The 15,027-nt window shown below is 38.2% G+C and overlaps 1 protein-coding gene across 20 annotated transcripts in view; it reads left to right on the forward strand.

Annotated features, from left to right (window-relative positions):
• cora (coracle) overlaps window positions 1-14,676 on the forward strand; it is a 128,726-nt gene extending 114,050 nt beyond the window's left edge. For 14 of the 20 annotated variants that reach the window (XM_067133408.1, XM_067133402.1, XM_067133411.1 and 11 more), the window contains 8 exons: window positions 59-1,348; window positions 1,803-1,916; window positions 2,273-2,407; window positions 3,645-3,779; window positions 4,554-4,658; window positions 6,015-6,113; window positions 9,583-9,785; window positions 10,230-14,676. In XM_067133408.1, the coding sequence (XP_066989509.1) occupies window positions 59-1,348; window positions 1,803-1,916; window positions 2,273-2,407; window positions 3,645-3,779; window positions 4,554-4,658; window positions 6,015-6,113; window positions 9,583-9,762 (2,058 nt within the window). In that variant the 3' untranslated portion in view covers window positions 9,763-9,785; window positions 10,230-14,676. The remainder of the gene's footprint in view (window positions 1-58; window positions 1,349-1,802; window positions 1,917-2,272; window positions 2,408-3,644; window positions 3,780-4,553; window positions 4,659-6,014; window positions 6,114-9,582; window positions 9,786-10,229) is intronic. The other 6 variants (XM_067133413.1, XM_067133418.1, XM_067133417.1 and 3 more) reach the window with 4 other exon arrangements.
• The last annotated feature ends 351 nt before the right edge of the window (window positions 14,677-15,027 follow it).

A 15,027-nucleotide genomic window follows, 5' to 3' on the forward strand; every position in this document is an offset into this window, starting at 1 on the left:
TTGTCTGTTTGTTTTGTGGTTTTAGTTATTGCACGAATTTTTGTTTTGTCATGAATAGAATGGTGCCCCTCCATCCTCCACCCCTCCTCCTGGCTACAAAACGATGGAGAGCCAGAAACCAGGCACAGATAAAGGCGGTGTGGGTGAGGCTGGCGACCCCCTGGTGAAAACACACCGGACAGTGTTCCATGACCCCACGGCCAATGACCCTACGGGCTCTCCTCCGTTCACCAGGCAGTACTCCTACGAAGAACTCGAGTCAGAACCGAGAAGGCCGTACAGCCCGACCACCCACGGTTTCACGTACGACAAGAGTGGCGGAGACGGTAGCCAACTCAACAACGACCCACAGTCTGTAGAGATCAGAAGAGCCCAAGCGCACGCTTTCAATTATGCCCCGGGAGAAGATCAGAAGGTGGCCGAGACAGCGGAGAAAAGGAAGACGACCAAAGTGGGTGCCGAAGAAGGCATTGTAGCAGCTACAAACCAAAGGAAGTTGGAGGCAGCTTCTGGCAACGAGAGCCAGTTATCTTCGCCAGACAATACTCTGCCTGAGACTTCGGTTGATGACACAACCATAAATACGTCGGCAGACTCCACAGGATTGATAGCCGGCTTCTTGGGTGGGAGGAAAGGTAAAAAGGATAAAGAGAAGAAAGCTGGCGATAAGAAGAAAGACGCTGACAAAGAAAAGGCAAAACTAGAGAAAAAGAAGGACAAAGACAAGAAAGGAAAAGATAAGAAAGACAAGGATAACAAACTGAAAGGAAAGGACAAGAAAGAAAAAGACAAAAAGGAGAAGGATAAGGACAAGAAGGACAAGGGAAAAGACAAAAAAGACAAAGCGAAAGAGAAAGGCAAGAAGAAAGGAAAGTTTGGCATCTTTGGCGGAAGAGACCGCAAGTCTTCCACAAGCAGCAGCAGCAGCAGTAGCAGCAGCAGCAGCGAGAGCTCCTCGTCCGACAGCTCCGACGACAGCTCTGACGAGAGCGTGGTCATCGAGACCCGAGAGGGGAACGAGCCCAAGGACATCGACGAGTCCCTCATTGCCTCGGACAGGTCGTACATGGCTGACCACTCCAACACATCGCTCATTGTAAACCCAGCGGTGACCACCAGTGACATATCCTACACCGCAGATCATTCGTCTTCGGACATCACCGTCAATCCGTCCGTTGTTGCAAGCGCCCAGGAGAACGAAAACGAAGCCTCCACCGTTCCCAAGATAATCAAAACGACGACAAAGAAAACCTTTGTGCAGGATGCTGAGGGGGTGTCTGAGGACATCATTCAGAAAGTGGAAGATTTGGGAACAGGTGAAGTTTCCCTGAACACTCAGAGTCAAAAGGTGGGATCTTGGTAGTGGTTTTTACTGTTTCTTTTCCATTTGTCCAAATTTATTGATTTGCTAGAGTTTTTGTCTCCTTTTTATGCTTTGTAATTATGTGGGCATGTTGTAAATTACTCTCAGTGGCATGAAACCCAATGTGAAGATACTTTACTCAATAACTGAAGCATTTTCTTCATAACATGACAGTGAAATTGTTTATCGTAGTATTTAAAGGCTAATACTTATTAGACTTCAGTGCTAAGCTTTTCTGTTTCAAAATTCAATGCTAAGCTTTTTTCATCTCGGACAACAGTTTCAATTTGCGAATTTAAATTCCAAGCAAACAAGACATGTCATAATAAAGTAAGAGCACATTAGACCATAAATCTGTAGAATATTGTCGTGAGAAATCACGGCCTGGCAAGTGCCTCTGCATGTACATAATAGCCTTGTTGCCTTGAATGGGTTGCAGGCAGAGCATGCGGAGGGTGACAGTGGGGAAAAGCCACACGTAGTGGCAACTACTGTCACTACCATCACTGCACAGAGCCTGGAAGATAAGAGTACTAAGGAGAGAACTCAGCAAGTAAGTAGCTTGTTGCCTTTTTTAGTAACTTGATATTGTGTACACAGTATGTATATGACTTCCAGTCTTCAACTACCTGAGGAGTTTTCAATGGTCTCCTTTTATCAGGTACAATCCGTAGCTTATTGCTGTTTGCAGGACATAGGAATTATCAGAAAGAAAGATCTTAATGTTTCAGTGATAATTTTTCTTTAGGATAGTTGCAGTTATGATTGAGATGAAACTTCCATCAAGCTTTGCATTTGCACTGATGTTGTTGAACTTGCTTGTCTGTCTCTTTGCGACAGCACATCAAGCGAATCTTGAAGCGTTTACCGTTCATCAATGAAAAATTTGTTTACTCACTTTTCGTGTAGGTAGCAGAAAAGACCTTCACCTCTACTACCATGACAACGGGAACAACAGAAGAGAAAACTGTAGTGACCCAAGAAGTGAAGAAACAGTCGCGCTCCATTGTACCAGACAATGCTGCTACACAGTCCGTCATAAGAGTAAGATTTTATACGTTTCACGGACTTGGCGACAGGTTCAGTGTACTTGATGCTTGAGAAGGCCTGTAACCATTCAATAACCAATTGCCTTTTGACGTCTAGGAATTAAAAGACATGACGATAAATGTATGTTTTGCATGTAATGCCATAGACTAGTAATTTAAGAAAGTCTGATATTAGCATGGATCGTCTATATATGCCTCATGAAATGTGACCTCTAGGCATAAGAATTAGCTGTCCACTTGTCTGATTCAGAACTCGTGGTACTCTGAAGGTTTGTAACTTCCAGCTCTTGCAAAATCAAATTTAACTTTGTCGTAAGTTATACTTTATTGCCGTTGGTGGGCACGCATTTTCACTGAAAAGTACATCACAGAGTTAAGATGGAAGACTAGAATGTTGGTTAAATGTAAGCCCAGTTGTTGTAACTTTTACTACATTATTACTGTAACAATAGTCGTTCATATCCATTTGTTCGATTTTTACCAAAGTAAGTTACTGTAGTTGCCAGTGTAATTTTCAACTAATATTAATTTAGTGTGTTCCACAAAGTCTGTTTTAAATTCAGCAACCTCTGAATCAGGCATAAAAGACAGAAGGGTACTCCCTGCCCCTTTTCCCTTTTCCAGTAGTAATCTGAGAAGTTTTTATATGAAATGATAATTACCATACCCACAATTTTTCAATTATAGGTAAAATGTAGCATTCCTGCATCTGATAAGTACAGTAGTTCATAATTACTTCAGGATTTTGACTCTTCAAGGTCTCGTATAACCTCGAATCAATGTTTGAAGCTAATTTTCTAGATTTACTTTTATCTCATTAAATAAGAGAAAGATATTCTTAATCTTCATTTCAAAATAAACCCTGTGAGTATTGTTATGTCCTCTCTAGTAACAAGAACTACTAAATCTTATAAAAGCACGTCTTCAGAAGTCATATCCTAGTCGCTTTGGCACTTGAATATTTGTTTACTCTTAGGAGAGCAGATTTTATACCTCGTCTTTTGTTTACATAGTGTTAATTAAGTTTGCTTTTCTGTATTGCTAAAAGAATCATTAATAGCTTTTACGAATTAGGGCTGACTGTGATTGCCATTTTCTTGGATAGTCTTACATCCCTTAACCCCCCAAAGTTCCTCTGCATGACATTGAGGCAAAAAATAAGAAAAAAAAAAAAAACGCATAGCATATTTTAACCCTTCGTCCTGTGAACCTTCTTTGTGTCCTGTTCAAAGGGTGAGGGAGGCCATGCCAGGGCCCCCTATTACCCCCAGCCCGACTATGCCCGTGCTCGCACTATCTCCAGCGGCAGCGATGACTCCGGAACCTCGGTTGATCCCCTTGATTCTGATTATGATCTTGTCAACAAGGTTAGTTGGTGTCTGGCCAGGTTGATGTATGTACCAGTTTTCTCGTATTTACGAGCGTTTGCCTGGTATGTATGAAAAGGTATTTGCAGTTCATTTTTAAGAAATGTTCCTTCACTATTGCATTCCAGTATTCTAAAATGTATAGAATGTGCCTTCTGTGTTAGGGGGAAGTCCATTTAACTCGGCCTTATGCTGGTACTCAAGATTACACTCAAAGAGAATACAATATTTAAAAGCTCAGTTTGAATGGAAAAGGGGACAGTTGCTTTGATAAGAATAGATTATTCATAAGTAATTGGAAATGAGATACAAGGAACAAAATATGTAAATGTATGATTACTTCAGAATTCAGGACCTATGAAGAATGGAGCTGATTACCCCTCAAAGATAATGTACAGTATACTGTACAGTATATGCTATTTGTAGACTAGGGATTGTTTAGTTTAGTATCAGCTACCTCTGGTATGTATAATTTGTTACTGTACATTACTATATTCATGTTCCAGACGTCTAGTTCAAGTTTTTGTGTCAGCTTATATATAGACGTAACCATTTACACTTTTATTTCTCAAGACTTACAGTAAATCCAAACTCCTTACCCTGCTGTAGATATGTCACATGCTTACGAGTGTATATGATACCCATTTAGAAGGTTAAGTATCTGTGTGATCATGTTCATGTAAAATATAGTGTAGTATGAAATTTCATGAAGCTTACTGTAAAGAATAGAAAGGAGAGGGAGTATAGCTACGCAAAAATCTCTCCCCGCTACAGGATGGCATTGTCCCCACCGAGGCACAAGTTTTTGATGCCAGCGGCTTTGATACCTCCACCATAAGCATGGAGGCTCCCCCGCTTGTGGAAACTGAATCTCGCAAGGTTGGTGACGGTATTGGTGGCCCATGAGAAGCTGTTAGGAGTATTAAGTTGAGCTTCTAGAGGCTGATTATGTTGGTGACCTTGAGTGTGTTTTGTTGTTAGAGAATGTCGCTTGTGTGAGGTGCATTCGTGTGGCTGTTGGGCAAGACACTGACAGGATCCGCGGTGACGTACCGTGGGTCGTTGTCCGAGGTGCTCTTGTGCTCTCCCACAGGCTTGTTCGTTGCACTCATACAAGTAACATTTCATTATAAGTTGCATGAAAAAAAATGCATGTATTTGAATTAGAATCCCATTTCTTGATATCTTGCTTTTTATGGATTGTGAAATGCTGAAATGAAGCCTGATTTTTCCCCCCCTATTATCAGAAGAGTTGTGCATAAAAATACGACCAGCCAGACTGGTTAGGAATGAAGATCTTTTGGTGGATGTTTTATTTGATCACAGTTCATTTCATGGCAGTTAATTCATTGTTTTGGCAAAATATAAACCGTTCTTAAAGGTTTGTTAGCTGTAATTTCTTTAATAATAGTTCCAAGCCCAGTAAGCACAGGAAGATGTGTTTTGTCGAAGTATGTAAGACAAGTTACTCTAAATCACAAACTGATAAGGTAGTCATTTCTCTTGGGAATTAGGTTCATTTGACACTAGCTATGGTACCAGTCAGAAATTTTATGTAAGAACAATAACAGAAACTACAGTTGTATAATTGTGCATGTTACAAGTGCTAGTTTTTTGTTGGGTGGGCATGGTCAGTTTTTAAAGGGGTCTGGTATAAGTTTTGTAATAAAACTTAGTGTTTTCTATAATTATTTACAGTGATGCAAGTCAAATGGAACTTGATTTGCTTGCATTCATATTCATGATAGTTTACCAGTTGGGCATTGTACATAAGGGGGCACACTGAATGGTTTGCTGTAAGTTTTAATAGAGAAACTTTGATGCAAGCTCTCTAGTACTTGCTGGGCTTGTTTTGCTAATTCATTTTTGTATATTGTATGTGTATGATCATTTTAGTTTTGTATTTCTATATTATATATATAGATACTTAATATGACTGCCATGGCCTATGTTTTTACACCACTATACTTCCTGTATTGTAGTATACTTACTATTTACCCCTTTCCCAAGTAAATGATGAAATCAGTGACTCTGTTACACTCCACTGCCTTATCAGGAACTAGTTTCAAGTGGTAAGAAGTTGATTTTGCCGTAGGACGTACATTGTAAAATTTTCACTGAAAGAATGGCTGATCTCATCAACTTTGAATTATTTCTTTCCTTTTGATCATCTCATTACGTTGTTCTCTGTTTCTTTGGCCTCAAGTGTGTGGCTTTCGTTTTTTATCACCACAGGTGTCTGTGCTGGGATTGGAAGATGGTGTTGAAGAAAATGCCGTGATCATCAGCTCTCAGGCCATCACCTCCCGAACTCGCACTGTAGAGACCACCACTGTAGGTGTCCTGTCCCGTCATGCCCTCTTTCCTCCTTGTGTCCTCTCCTGGGAAACCTTGACACAGATCAGCCCAGCCCACTTTGTGATTGTCCATATTCCTGTCCCTCTCCTCATCTCTCCCTCTGGCTTGAAATGTTTCGAGAATACAAGTTGCTCGTTTTTATACTCTTGCCAACTGTCCAGGATGATTACGTAGAACTTGGCAAGCTGTCTGTTATTTTATACTGTGTGTAACGGCTGTTTATATCAGTAGGTATTGGTTGAAGCCCTTCCTCTTTTGTAGCAAATTTCACTGTCGTATGCTACTGAAGAAAAATGTAGGAGCACCAAGAATTAATCATTTCTTTCTGTAGTATTTGAAGATCATTTGATAGCTACTTCAGTTTTGCAGATTAAAAGCACAATGTTCATGCATACTATTAACAATGGAGTCCGAGAAATATTCTGAATATTCTTTATGAACTGTAGTGTCCGTTGTATTTATATTCCTAGAACTGAACACAAGTACAGTAGTCTCAATCAAACAGTGAAGTAGGCCTCCCGTAATAGTGTTTTTTTATATACATAATTTATACTCTTCAGGTTGTGTACGCTTTCAAAGTTCCACTAGTTATTATCAAGTAGTTTCGTTCCTGATGATACATTTCACTGTCCAGTTTGTTCTTATGCACAGAAAATGTTGTGAGCTGGTTCGCAGATAACCTGTAGACATATATTATGCCCTTTGCCATCTCGCAATTGAAGTCGATTTACCTTTGTTGTCATAAGTCACTCTTAAATAGTTTCCGGATTGCAGATTATTGAACACCGTCTATGTTCTAATAGTTTATGCTCTGAATATCTGTACATTGTTTGCAATTCATGTTTAGAAAATTTTCATAGTTGCTGGCAGATCAAGTGAAAAAGTAACATTAATTTATGAATTAGAATTAACATTCTCTTGAGAGTGCCTCCATCTTCATGTCCTTTTAATTTATAAAAGATATGGTAAAAGCCTTGCCAAAATATCCTTCCCTGAACTGTTTGTTTGTCTCCCTCATGCCCCTGTTTATCCAATTTAAAAATCATGTGAATCACAAACATAAAGCTCATTTTCCATCGTTAGGAGATCAGGTGTCCTCGCCTAAACCCTAGCAAACTTTTATCTGAAGCAGATCGGACAAAAGGGGCAAGTTCAGAAGCTCAAGGCGTTACGAAATTTGCGGAAGAAGATTATGCAGTTCTTGACGACTATCCCAAATCAGGCTACCAAGAGGGACTGATATTGCATTCTTGTTTTGTGTGCCTATAGTAGTTTCTTTTTTTTATTTTTGCTTCTTACTAGTGAGCCTCTTCTATCTCACTATCTCCCCCCTTTATTTTGCTTTCAGTAATTTGGGCTGGTGACTGACCTATAGCACGAACTTTGTACTGGAGCACATGGTATTTGGCATTTTGTTAAGCAACCTGTGATGAGTAATATCATAAGTTAAGTAAGAAGTATAACTTAACCGACAATAAGGAAGTCTCAAACAGTACCACAATTAGAGATAGTGCAAATTTCGTGCTGCCCATTGTGGGAAGGACCATGGTGGTGGTAGATAACTTAAATTGTTTTTCTATGAAGCATTTTGAATACTTAAGAACTGGTCTCATTCTTTTTTCTTGTTTTTACGTTTAATCGTTTTGAATATATTTGTTGTGGGTATGTTAATGTTTTTGTCTTGGGGAAACTTTAATTTATAGAAACCATTTAAAGTCTCAAACTCAGTTTTTGAAGGTATGCATTTGTATATTTGGAAGTTGAAAGGTGTGGAAGTTTGTTTTTGTTGACCCTCTAGCTAAGGGATGTACAAACAGTTTATTTTGAAGTCATTTCAGTCAGATCTCAATCTTCTGAATACTTCATGATGTAGTGGGTTGAAAGATAACTTGGGAAGCTTAATACTGTAGTATGTCGAAAGCGAAATACGGGGTAAATGGAATAAGTTTTAAGAAGCTGTGCCAAGTTATAGAACAGAATTATAAGTACAAGAGAAAAGATTTGTAGAGAGACATTAGTACATTCGTGCAGTTTTTTTTTTCTGCGCTTTGAGAGTTTTACCTTGACAGATGGAAATTGGTGAAGTATTGTATATTATTCGATACATTTTGACCCCAAGAGTAATTGTATGCAGAATCCAGGTTGTAAAAGTTCTTCACACCATAACTATTGAGTGTTGTAACTAGCTTATAACTTACAACCAGAATATGCAGCAAGGTGAATAATACAATATATGAATGAATCACTTATAAAAACAGGATACTTTCCAATGAAATGGACTTCTTTATGAGAGTAAGTTATGTCAAATATCTCAGTTATTCGTAAGGTTATTTCTGTCAGCAATACTGCATTTGTTAGTGTGATTTGCCATTGCAAACTCTTTAAGTGGGTAGACAGGTGACAAAAAGCACAGCTAAGGGGGTTTGAGTGCTAAATTTAACCCTTGTTGAGATTTTTCAATATTTTTTTTTTTTTTTTTTCAATTACAAGCTCGTCCACTTGAGACTGTCAGACCACTGAAAAAGGCATAAATAGGATTTCATACATTAAAAGTCTTGGGTCACAATGTCTCTTGATAACTGACATTTATGCATACTCATTTACATAAAGGTAAAATCATTCAGTATCAACTGACTTGTAGGGAAAACATTCATTGGTCATTAAATTCAGATGGTGGTCATGGATGTCAAATGTTTGGTTTTGAAACGTTTCAAAAGCTTGTCGTGTGTTTGGGGGAAATTGTGGAAAAAGTTAGCTTAGACATGAAAAAGGAGAAAGTAAACTTTAAAATTTAACTAAGGTACACAGTCAATTAAAAGATATCAGTCATTTATTAGTGCTGTTTGTTAAAGCTAAAACTAATTGGTAATCAAGAATACGAGCTAATAAACATCAGCACGCAGACTTTTTCCTTCGCTGATTCTTCCCTCGAAATGAAATTTGTCACACAGAGTAGATTGCAGGGCAATTTTTGAGAGATCTTTACACTGCTATTATGAATAATGCACACATTTTTTCTCCTGCAAATCATTGTACAAGTCATTGTTCTTTCCCCATCACTGCTAATTCCATTAGTGGTAGCACACTAGGCATGCTGGACAGAGTGGTTAGATTTTAGAGATGAATGGCTTGATGGTGAAAATAGGGTGGGTTACTCGTGGAATGCTATTTTCAGTAACCAAGAGAAGAGTAAGAGAGGGGAGAGTTTGTTAGATGTTGTAGAATGGTTCTTCACATTTTTACAGTATCACATTTTTACAGTATATTCTACTTTTATTTACGAGTGATTTACGTTAGGATAGTCACGGACGTTGTAGAAAACAAGGTTATGTAATGTGTATTGTGTATTTTTTTTCCTTTTGTCTTAATTTCCTGTTCAGTATAAATCTTGTGCATCTGTTTCGGCCGAGTTTTTCAAGTGTTTTCACACGTCTGCTGTATTTAGTACAAAACAGAGCGGGATGGTATACTAGAGACGAGGGTGGAACAAAAGATCACCATTCAGAGTGATGGCGATCCCATTGACCACGACCGTGCATTGACCGAAGCCATCCAGGAGGCTACGCGTATGAACCCTGACATGACTGTGGAGAAAATCGAGATCCAGCAGCAGTCGACGGAGTGAAGAGGTTCAAGTGTTACATAGAGGTGGGTGTTTGGCTCTTAATGTCTTTTGTCCCTTCTGCCCCTAGCTGCAATCCTTTTACTGTAGCCCCCTCTCCTAGCAGTTGATTCAGAGTGCAGCTGCTAGGTTCTCTCCTGTTACACCTTTCAAACCTTTTACTGTCAATTTCAGTTTCAGCACTGAGTGACTTCACAGATCCCAGCTCTTGCCTGTTCGGTTCTAGTTTTCAATCATCAAGGGTTTGTTTTCCACGTCTTGGAAACAAACCCTTCAAAGAAATTGTCAGAGTACTCTCCATTAATCACAAGAACAACATTGGTTATACAGTATTTTATAAAATTTATGTGAAATACTTTTCTTGAAACATTTTGAAAGTCAGGGAAACTGTTAGACAATTATGTGACTTTTAGTTTAAGTTTTCCACGAATTGCCAGAAAGTCACACTACGCATGAAACTCTTTTTTCAGATTGTTATTTCCACGAGCCTTGCTGGGAAATCGACACATGGCAACACCTCCAAGATGTGCAAATTTCTAGATTATTGGACACCAGTGTGCTAGTTTGTTAGCCATGTACCATGGTGGCGCAGTCATAAAGAATTCTGTTTCTGTCACTTGGTTGTATTTCTCCATTGCCAACCTAGTCTGGACAAGTCAGGCTTTCTTAGCGTAGAATATGTTTCTGTTTTTCGTACACCCACTTTTTAGTTGAAGACCGTGCTTGCAAACTTACCGAGAAGGTGTAAGCTCTGTATAGCAAGAAGGTGATTGTAGTAACTATTTGTAACATTGTCGGTAGTTTTTTTAAACTGACCATTCAGGCAATCATTTACAGCCACTAAATTTTTTGTACTGATAAGCTGTGGTCACTCGATTTATAAAAGAAAAGTTGCATACTTGATTTGTAGGTAGCATACTGGATATCTCGTTTTCAGTGACGAACAGATTTTTGTTTTTTTTGTAGCACCTTTTTGTTATCCCTTCTTCAGCAGAGCTTTATTTTTCTTGTTACAAACATGAGCAACACCTGAAGTCCTGAGGTAATCGTTTTGTGTTTGTGATAACCATTTGTAAGGTGGAATACAACCTTTGTGTATATTTATTTTCAGCTATATAATGAGTGGGAACCCTATGTAAAAGGCAAGTGAAAAAGAAACTAGAGTATATCCTGGTCTTTCTGTGTGTCCTGGTTGGTGGTGAAGAAAATTCAAAGCTTGAAAACTCTCAGTACTTCCTAGATTTCCCTGAGCTCAAATAACATTAACTGCCTGACGGAAGACGAAAAACATAACCTTATCCCAGTAGCTTAAGAATACGGTAGCTTTAGTCCTACGGTAATTGAGGTCTCTCGACTAATTCCTTGAGGTAAAAATCATAAGTTGGCAGCTACCAGTTAACCTTAACTATTGTAGCTTGCAATTACCATGTTCAGATAGTCTATAAGCACTTTCGAATAAGTCTGTGGCATTGCAATTGCATATATATTAACACTGGAATTATAATGTATTAAGAATGTTATTGAAGTTATACAGTTTTAGATATAAAGAAAATTGTTGAAAAACTACTTGAATTATCAGGTGATATTTCCAAGGGCAGGAATAGGTTAGTGTCACGAGAGGCGAGTGTTTTGTGATAACCGAACGAGTTCCAATCCAAGAGAATTCGTTCAAATATGAAAATATTGAATATTTTTTTGAAGTGTAAGCAGAGAGGCAAGACTAACAGAGCTATTAAGAGCATATTCGTTTCTGTATGCTGGTGTTGCCTTATGCGTGTAGACTTTACAGTTGTAAGAGTTAATAGTTATTAAGTTGTCTTGTAACAAAGACAACCTTGGTAATGACGTTGAAAAAGGCTGTCCATTTTTCTTTGTAGTTATTTTTTGTTTCATAACTGCCATTAAAATGGTAAAGGTATAACGTTCTGTTATATTAGTCCATTGTCTCTTAATTGAGTTCAACAATGTTTGTATGATAAAAGATGGTTTGATGTAATGAGCTAATCATATTTTGTTTGTGTATGCAGTTCATATTTCTTTCAGTATGTGAAATGATGCATGTTATGATAATAGGCTTCAGCTCCTGTGATGATTCAGCTTGGCAGTATTTTAACAAAACATAAAAAAAAAAGTTATCAGTGATATAGCCTTGTAGTTATTCGTAAGGAGGAAATTTATATCGTAATGGTCGTCTAGCTTTGAAAGAAAACTCGGAAAAAAATCAATCTTCCCGATTGCTGTAAAGGCTCTCATTTCCCTGATGGATGCAAATCACGCTAGATTGGATGGGAGGGATTGGGGTCTACACAAATGAAAGATTTGTGGAACCCCCTAAGACCTGCCTTACACATCTTTGTTGCTGGAAATGTGAAGGGTCGGATTATCCTCTTCCAACTGTTTCTTAGCTGTGATCCTGGTGATTACTGCTGGCATTGTTTTTTAGGGAGCTAAAAGTATCGTGCAGTACAAGTGACAGGGGGAAGACTCGGTTATTCAACTCTCTCAATTCTGGTTAGAGCAACGAGGTTAGTGTTAAACTACCTTTAGGAATGGTAGCATCGTGAAAGTGCCTCAGCCAACGTTGTCTTTGTCAGAAATAGGCTAAAAATTACTGTAAAATTATGTATGTACTGGAAAGGTGTTGTTTTATTCCCATGCTGTATGTAGTTATGGGCAGGTTTTTTTTTTGTTTTTTTACCCATGTTCCATAATTTTTTTTTCTTTAGTTATTTATTCTTAAATATAGTTTATATGGCCACTGCAGAAGGCTATAGAACTTGCAGAATGTAAAAATATATTGAGATTGTATATATCATCTTTATTATCATTATATTTCTGCTATAGCAAAGGGCTTTATAATTTTTAGACCTAAGCTGCTTAATAATACTGTCAAGGTCAAATGTAGCAAACCTAAATAGTTAACATTGCTTTTGATCTTTTGAAGGTGGCGGGGTTGTTACTTTGGCCGGGGATTTCTTCTTCTTGGCTGCATTGAAATTTATATCAAATTTAACATGTCAGGTTGTTTTAAGAGGAAATACAATGTTTAAGAGTACTGTAACTCTCGTGTTTATTTCTGTAAAATTTCATTGACCTTACAGAGTTTTGAATATTTACTGTATAAAGTAAGTCTGGGAAGCAGCAGTAGGGAAAGCAGTTTTGTTTCCCAATTATTTATAGACATCATCACTTCAAATGAGTAGGTCAGAGCTGTGAAGTGCAGGTTTACCCTCTTTATTTTCGTACTACTCGAAACAACGGCATGCAGTTTGTGGTTACGTTAAGTTCTTCCGTTGGTTGCATTCTTGGAAAGCAACTCGAGTTTAACACGTGAGATTATAGATATCAGAAAAGGCCAAAATAGTACAAGGTAGGTAAGGAAGTCGCTTCTTAGAAGTCGACAAAAAATGGGAATTGTTAGGATGTATGGTCTTCGTGCACCATGTAAGTGCCTACTTGTACTCCCAAAAGAAACGTCCTCGAGCGATGGAAAAGCACGGAAGAAGTTGAGCTTTGCTTCAAACTTCCTCGCGATGAATATTCATTTTAAGGCCAATGTATACAGCGGGAACATTTATTACCTGTGAATTGTGATGAGTACCTGCCTGGTGTGAGGGGACAAGATTTTATTACTACTAAAGGGTTAGGTTGGTGGCACATTCATAATATATCTGTGGACCAGTTTGGTTTATCTTCCTGTACACACTGTCCTTAGCCAGACTATCATCATCCTCACATATTTCCACTTATTTTAATACTGTTAGTTCTTCTACTAATATGTTTAGAATTTGGTTGAAAGGCTTTATTCCTTAAAAGAGAAAGAGGTCAGAGTTGTATATTATGCAATGAACATAGTAAAAAGTGCTTCAAGACGATAATGGACTCACCTCCGCAGCACACGAGGAAAGGGTGACGCAGCCACTGTCAAATGAAACTGAAGTGAATTCAACAGCTTAAAGAACAAACCTATATTAGGTTTGTATACACCCTCTTTACTAAAATTGCTTGTGGCAACAATTCCCTTTGCTGGTGCAAGAGTTTATCAGTATCAGGAGATGTCCTCATTATGGTGGTGGAGCCGAATACCTAGATAGTAAAATCACGAGTGGAAAGCTTTCAATACTGCTGTGCTCTGAGGGAGGGAGGGGTCGCATTTTTCTTGCATAAGTAGACAGTTTTGTCTTTCTCCCATTGTGAATCTTACGAAAGTACTTTTTATATAAAGCTAGAGACGCCCCCGTGGTGGGGCTATTCATTTTGAGGGATGACCTGTAACCCCAGAGTTATGGTCATGATTTCTCTTGCCTTAGGACAGTGTTCGAGTATGATTGCTTTTCCACAATCACTGTAATTGAACTTTGTATTCTGTGTTTGTGCTTGAACAATTGTAGTTTGTCTGCTTGCTTGCGTGCATGTGGTTGAAATGGCAATTCCACACAGAAACAAGGGCCATGGAAAGTGTATGTGAATGTGTGAGAGTGCGCGTGTCTTTGAAGAGCTCAAGCACTGACCTAGAATATGAAGTGTATCTGTAGAATCAAAGTTTATTTTCAATTTAAAAGTAGCTTAGGTTTGGAAATGAGGCAGCGCAGTGAAAGTGCTCGCACGCAGCTTCCTAACATTACTACAACTCTCACACTTACGAGCGTGCAGCAACTCCAGATGTAATTAGCTTTAGCCCAGAACTTGATATATTTGCAGAATTGCATGAATTTATTTTTCATTTGATTAAATATGAAAATAACAAGAATCTCATTATTCATGCACTAATATTTTTCACTCAGCTGTACTCATTTTCATCATACTATATCATTTTTGCTAAATAATTATATGACCTTTGTGAACTATGAACGAGTGCAGCTTTCAACACAGTTGTTGTAACATTTTTCTTTCAAAAAATAAATGTTAGGTAAGTTGGTCAGGCTTTTCATTAAACCTCTGAAGAGTAATTAAGCACTGATGCTCTGAATTACTACTGGAACAAGATTTACGAAAATTAAGGAACAGTGTACGTCAACAAAACCATAACTATGTCAGGTGACTGGTCGAGCAGGAATGTTGGTAGTTTTGAGTTTCCTTGGTATACTGGCTTTGCACAAAAAGTACTTGTGTATAAGCAACAAGAAAAATTACTATCAGCATAAATTATCTTTAGTAGAAGATATCTAAACCTGAGTTTTAACTTCTAAAACCACAAAGTATATTAGGAATTTCTTTTTTTGTGCTGAAATTAATGAAAGATGAGGCAGCATGTGCAAGAATTTTTCA

The sequence above is a fragment of the Macrobrachium rosenbergii genome, chromosome 33 (genome assembly GCF_040412425.1).
Source record: "Macrobrachium rosenbergii isolate ZJJX-2024 chromosome 33, ASM4041242v1, whole genome shotgun sequence".
Taxonomy (NCBI): domain Eukaryota; kingdom Metazoa; phylum Arthropoda; class Malacostraca; order Decapoda; family Palaemonidae; genus Macrobrachium; species Macrobrachium rosenbergii.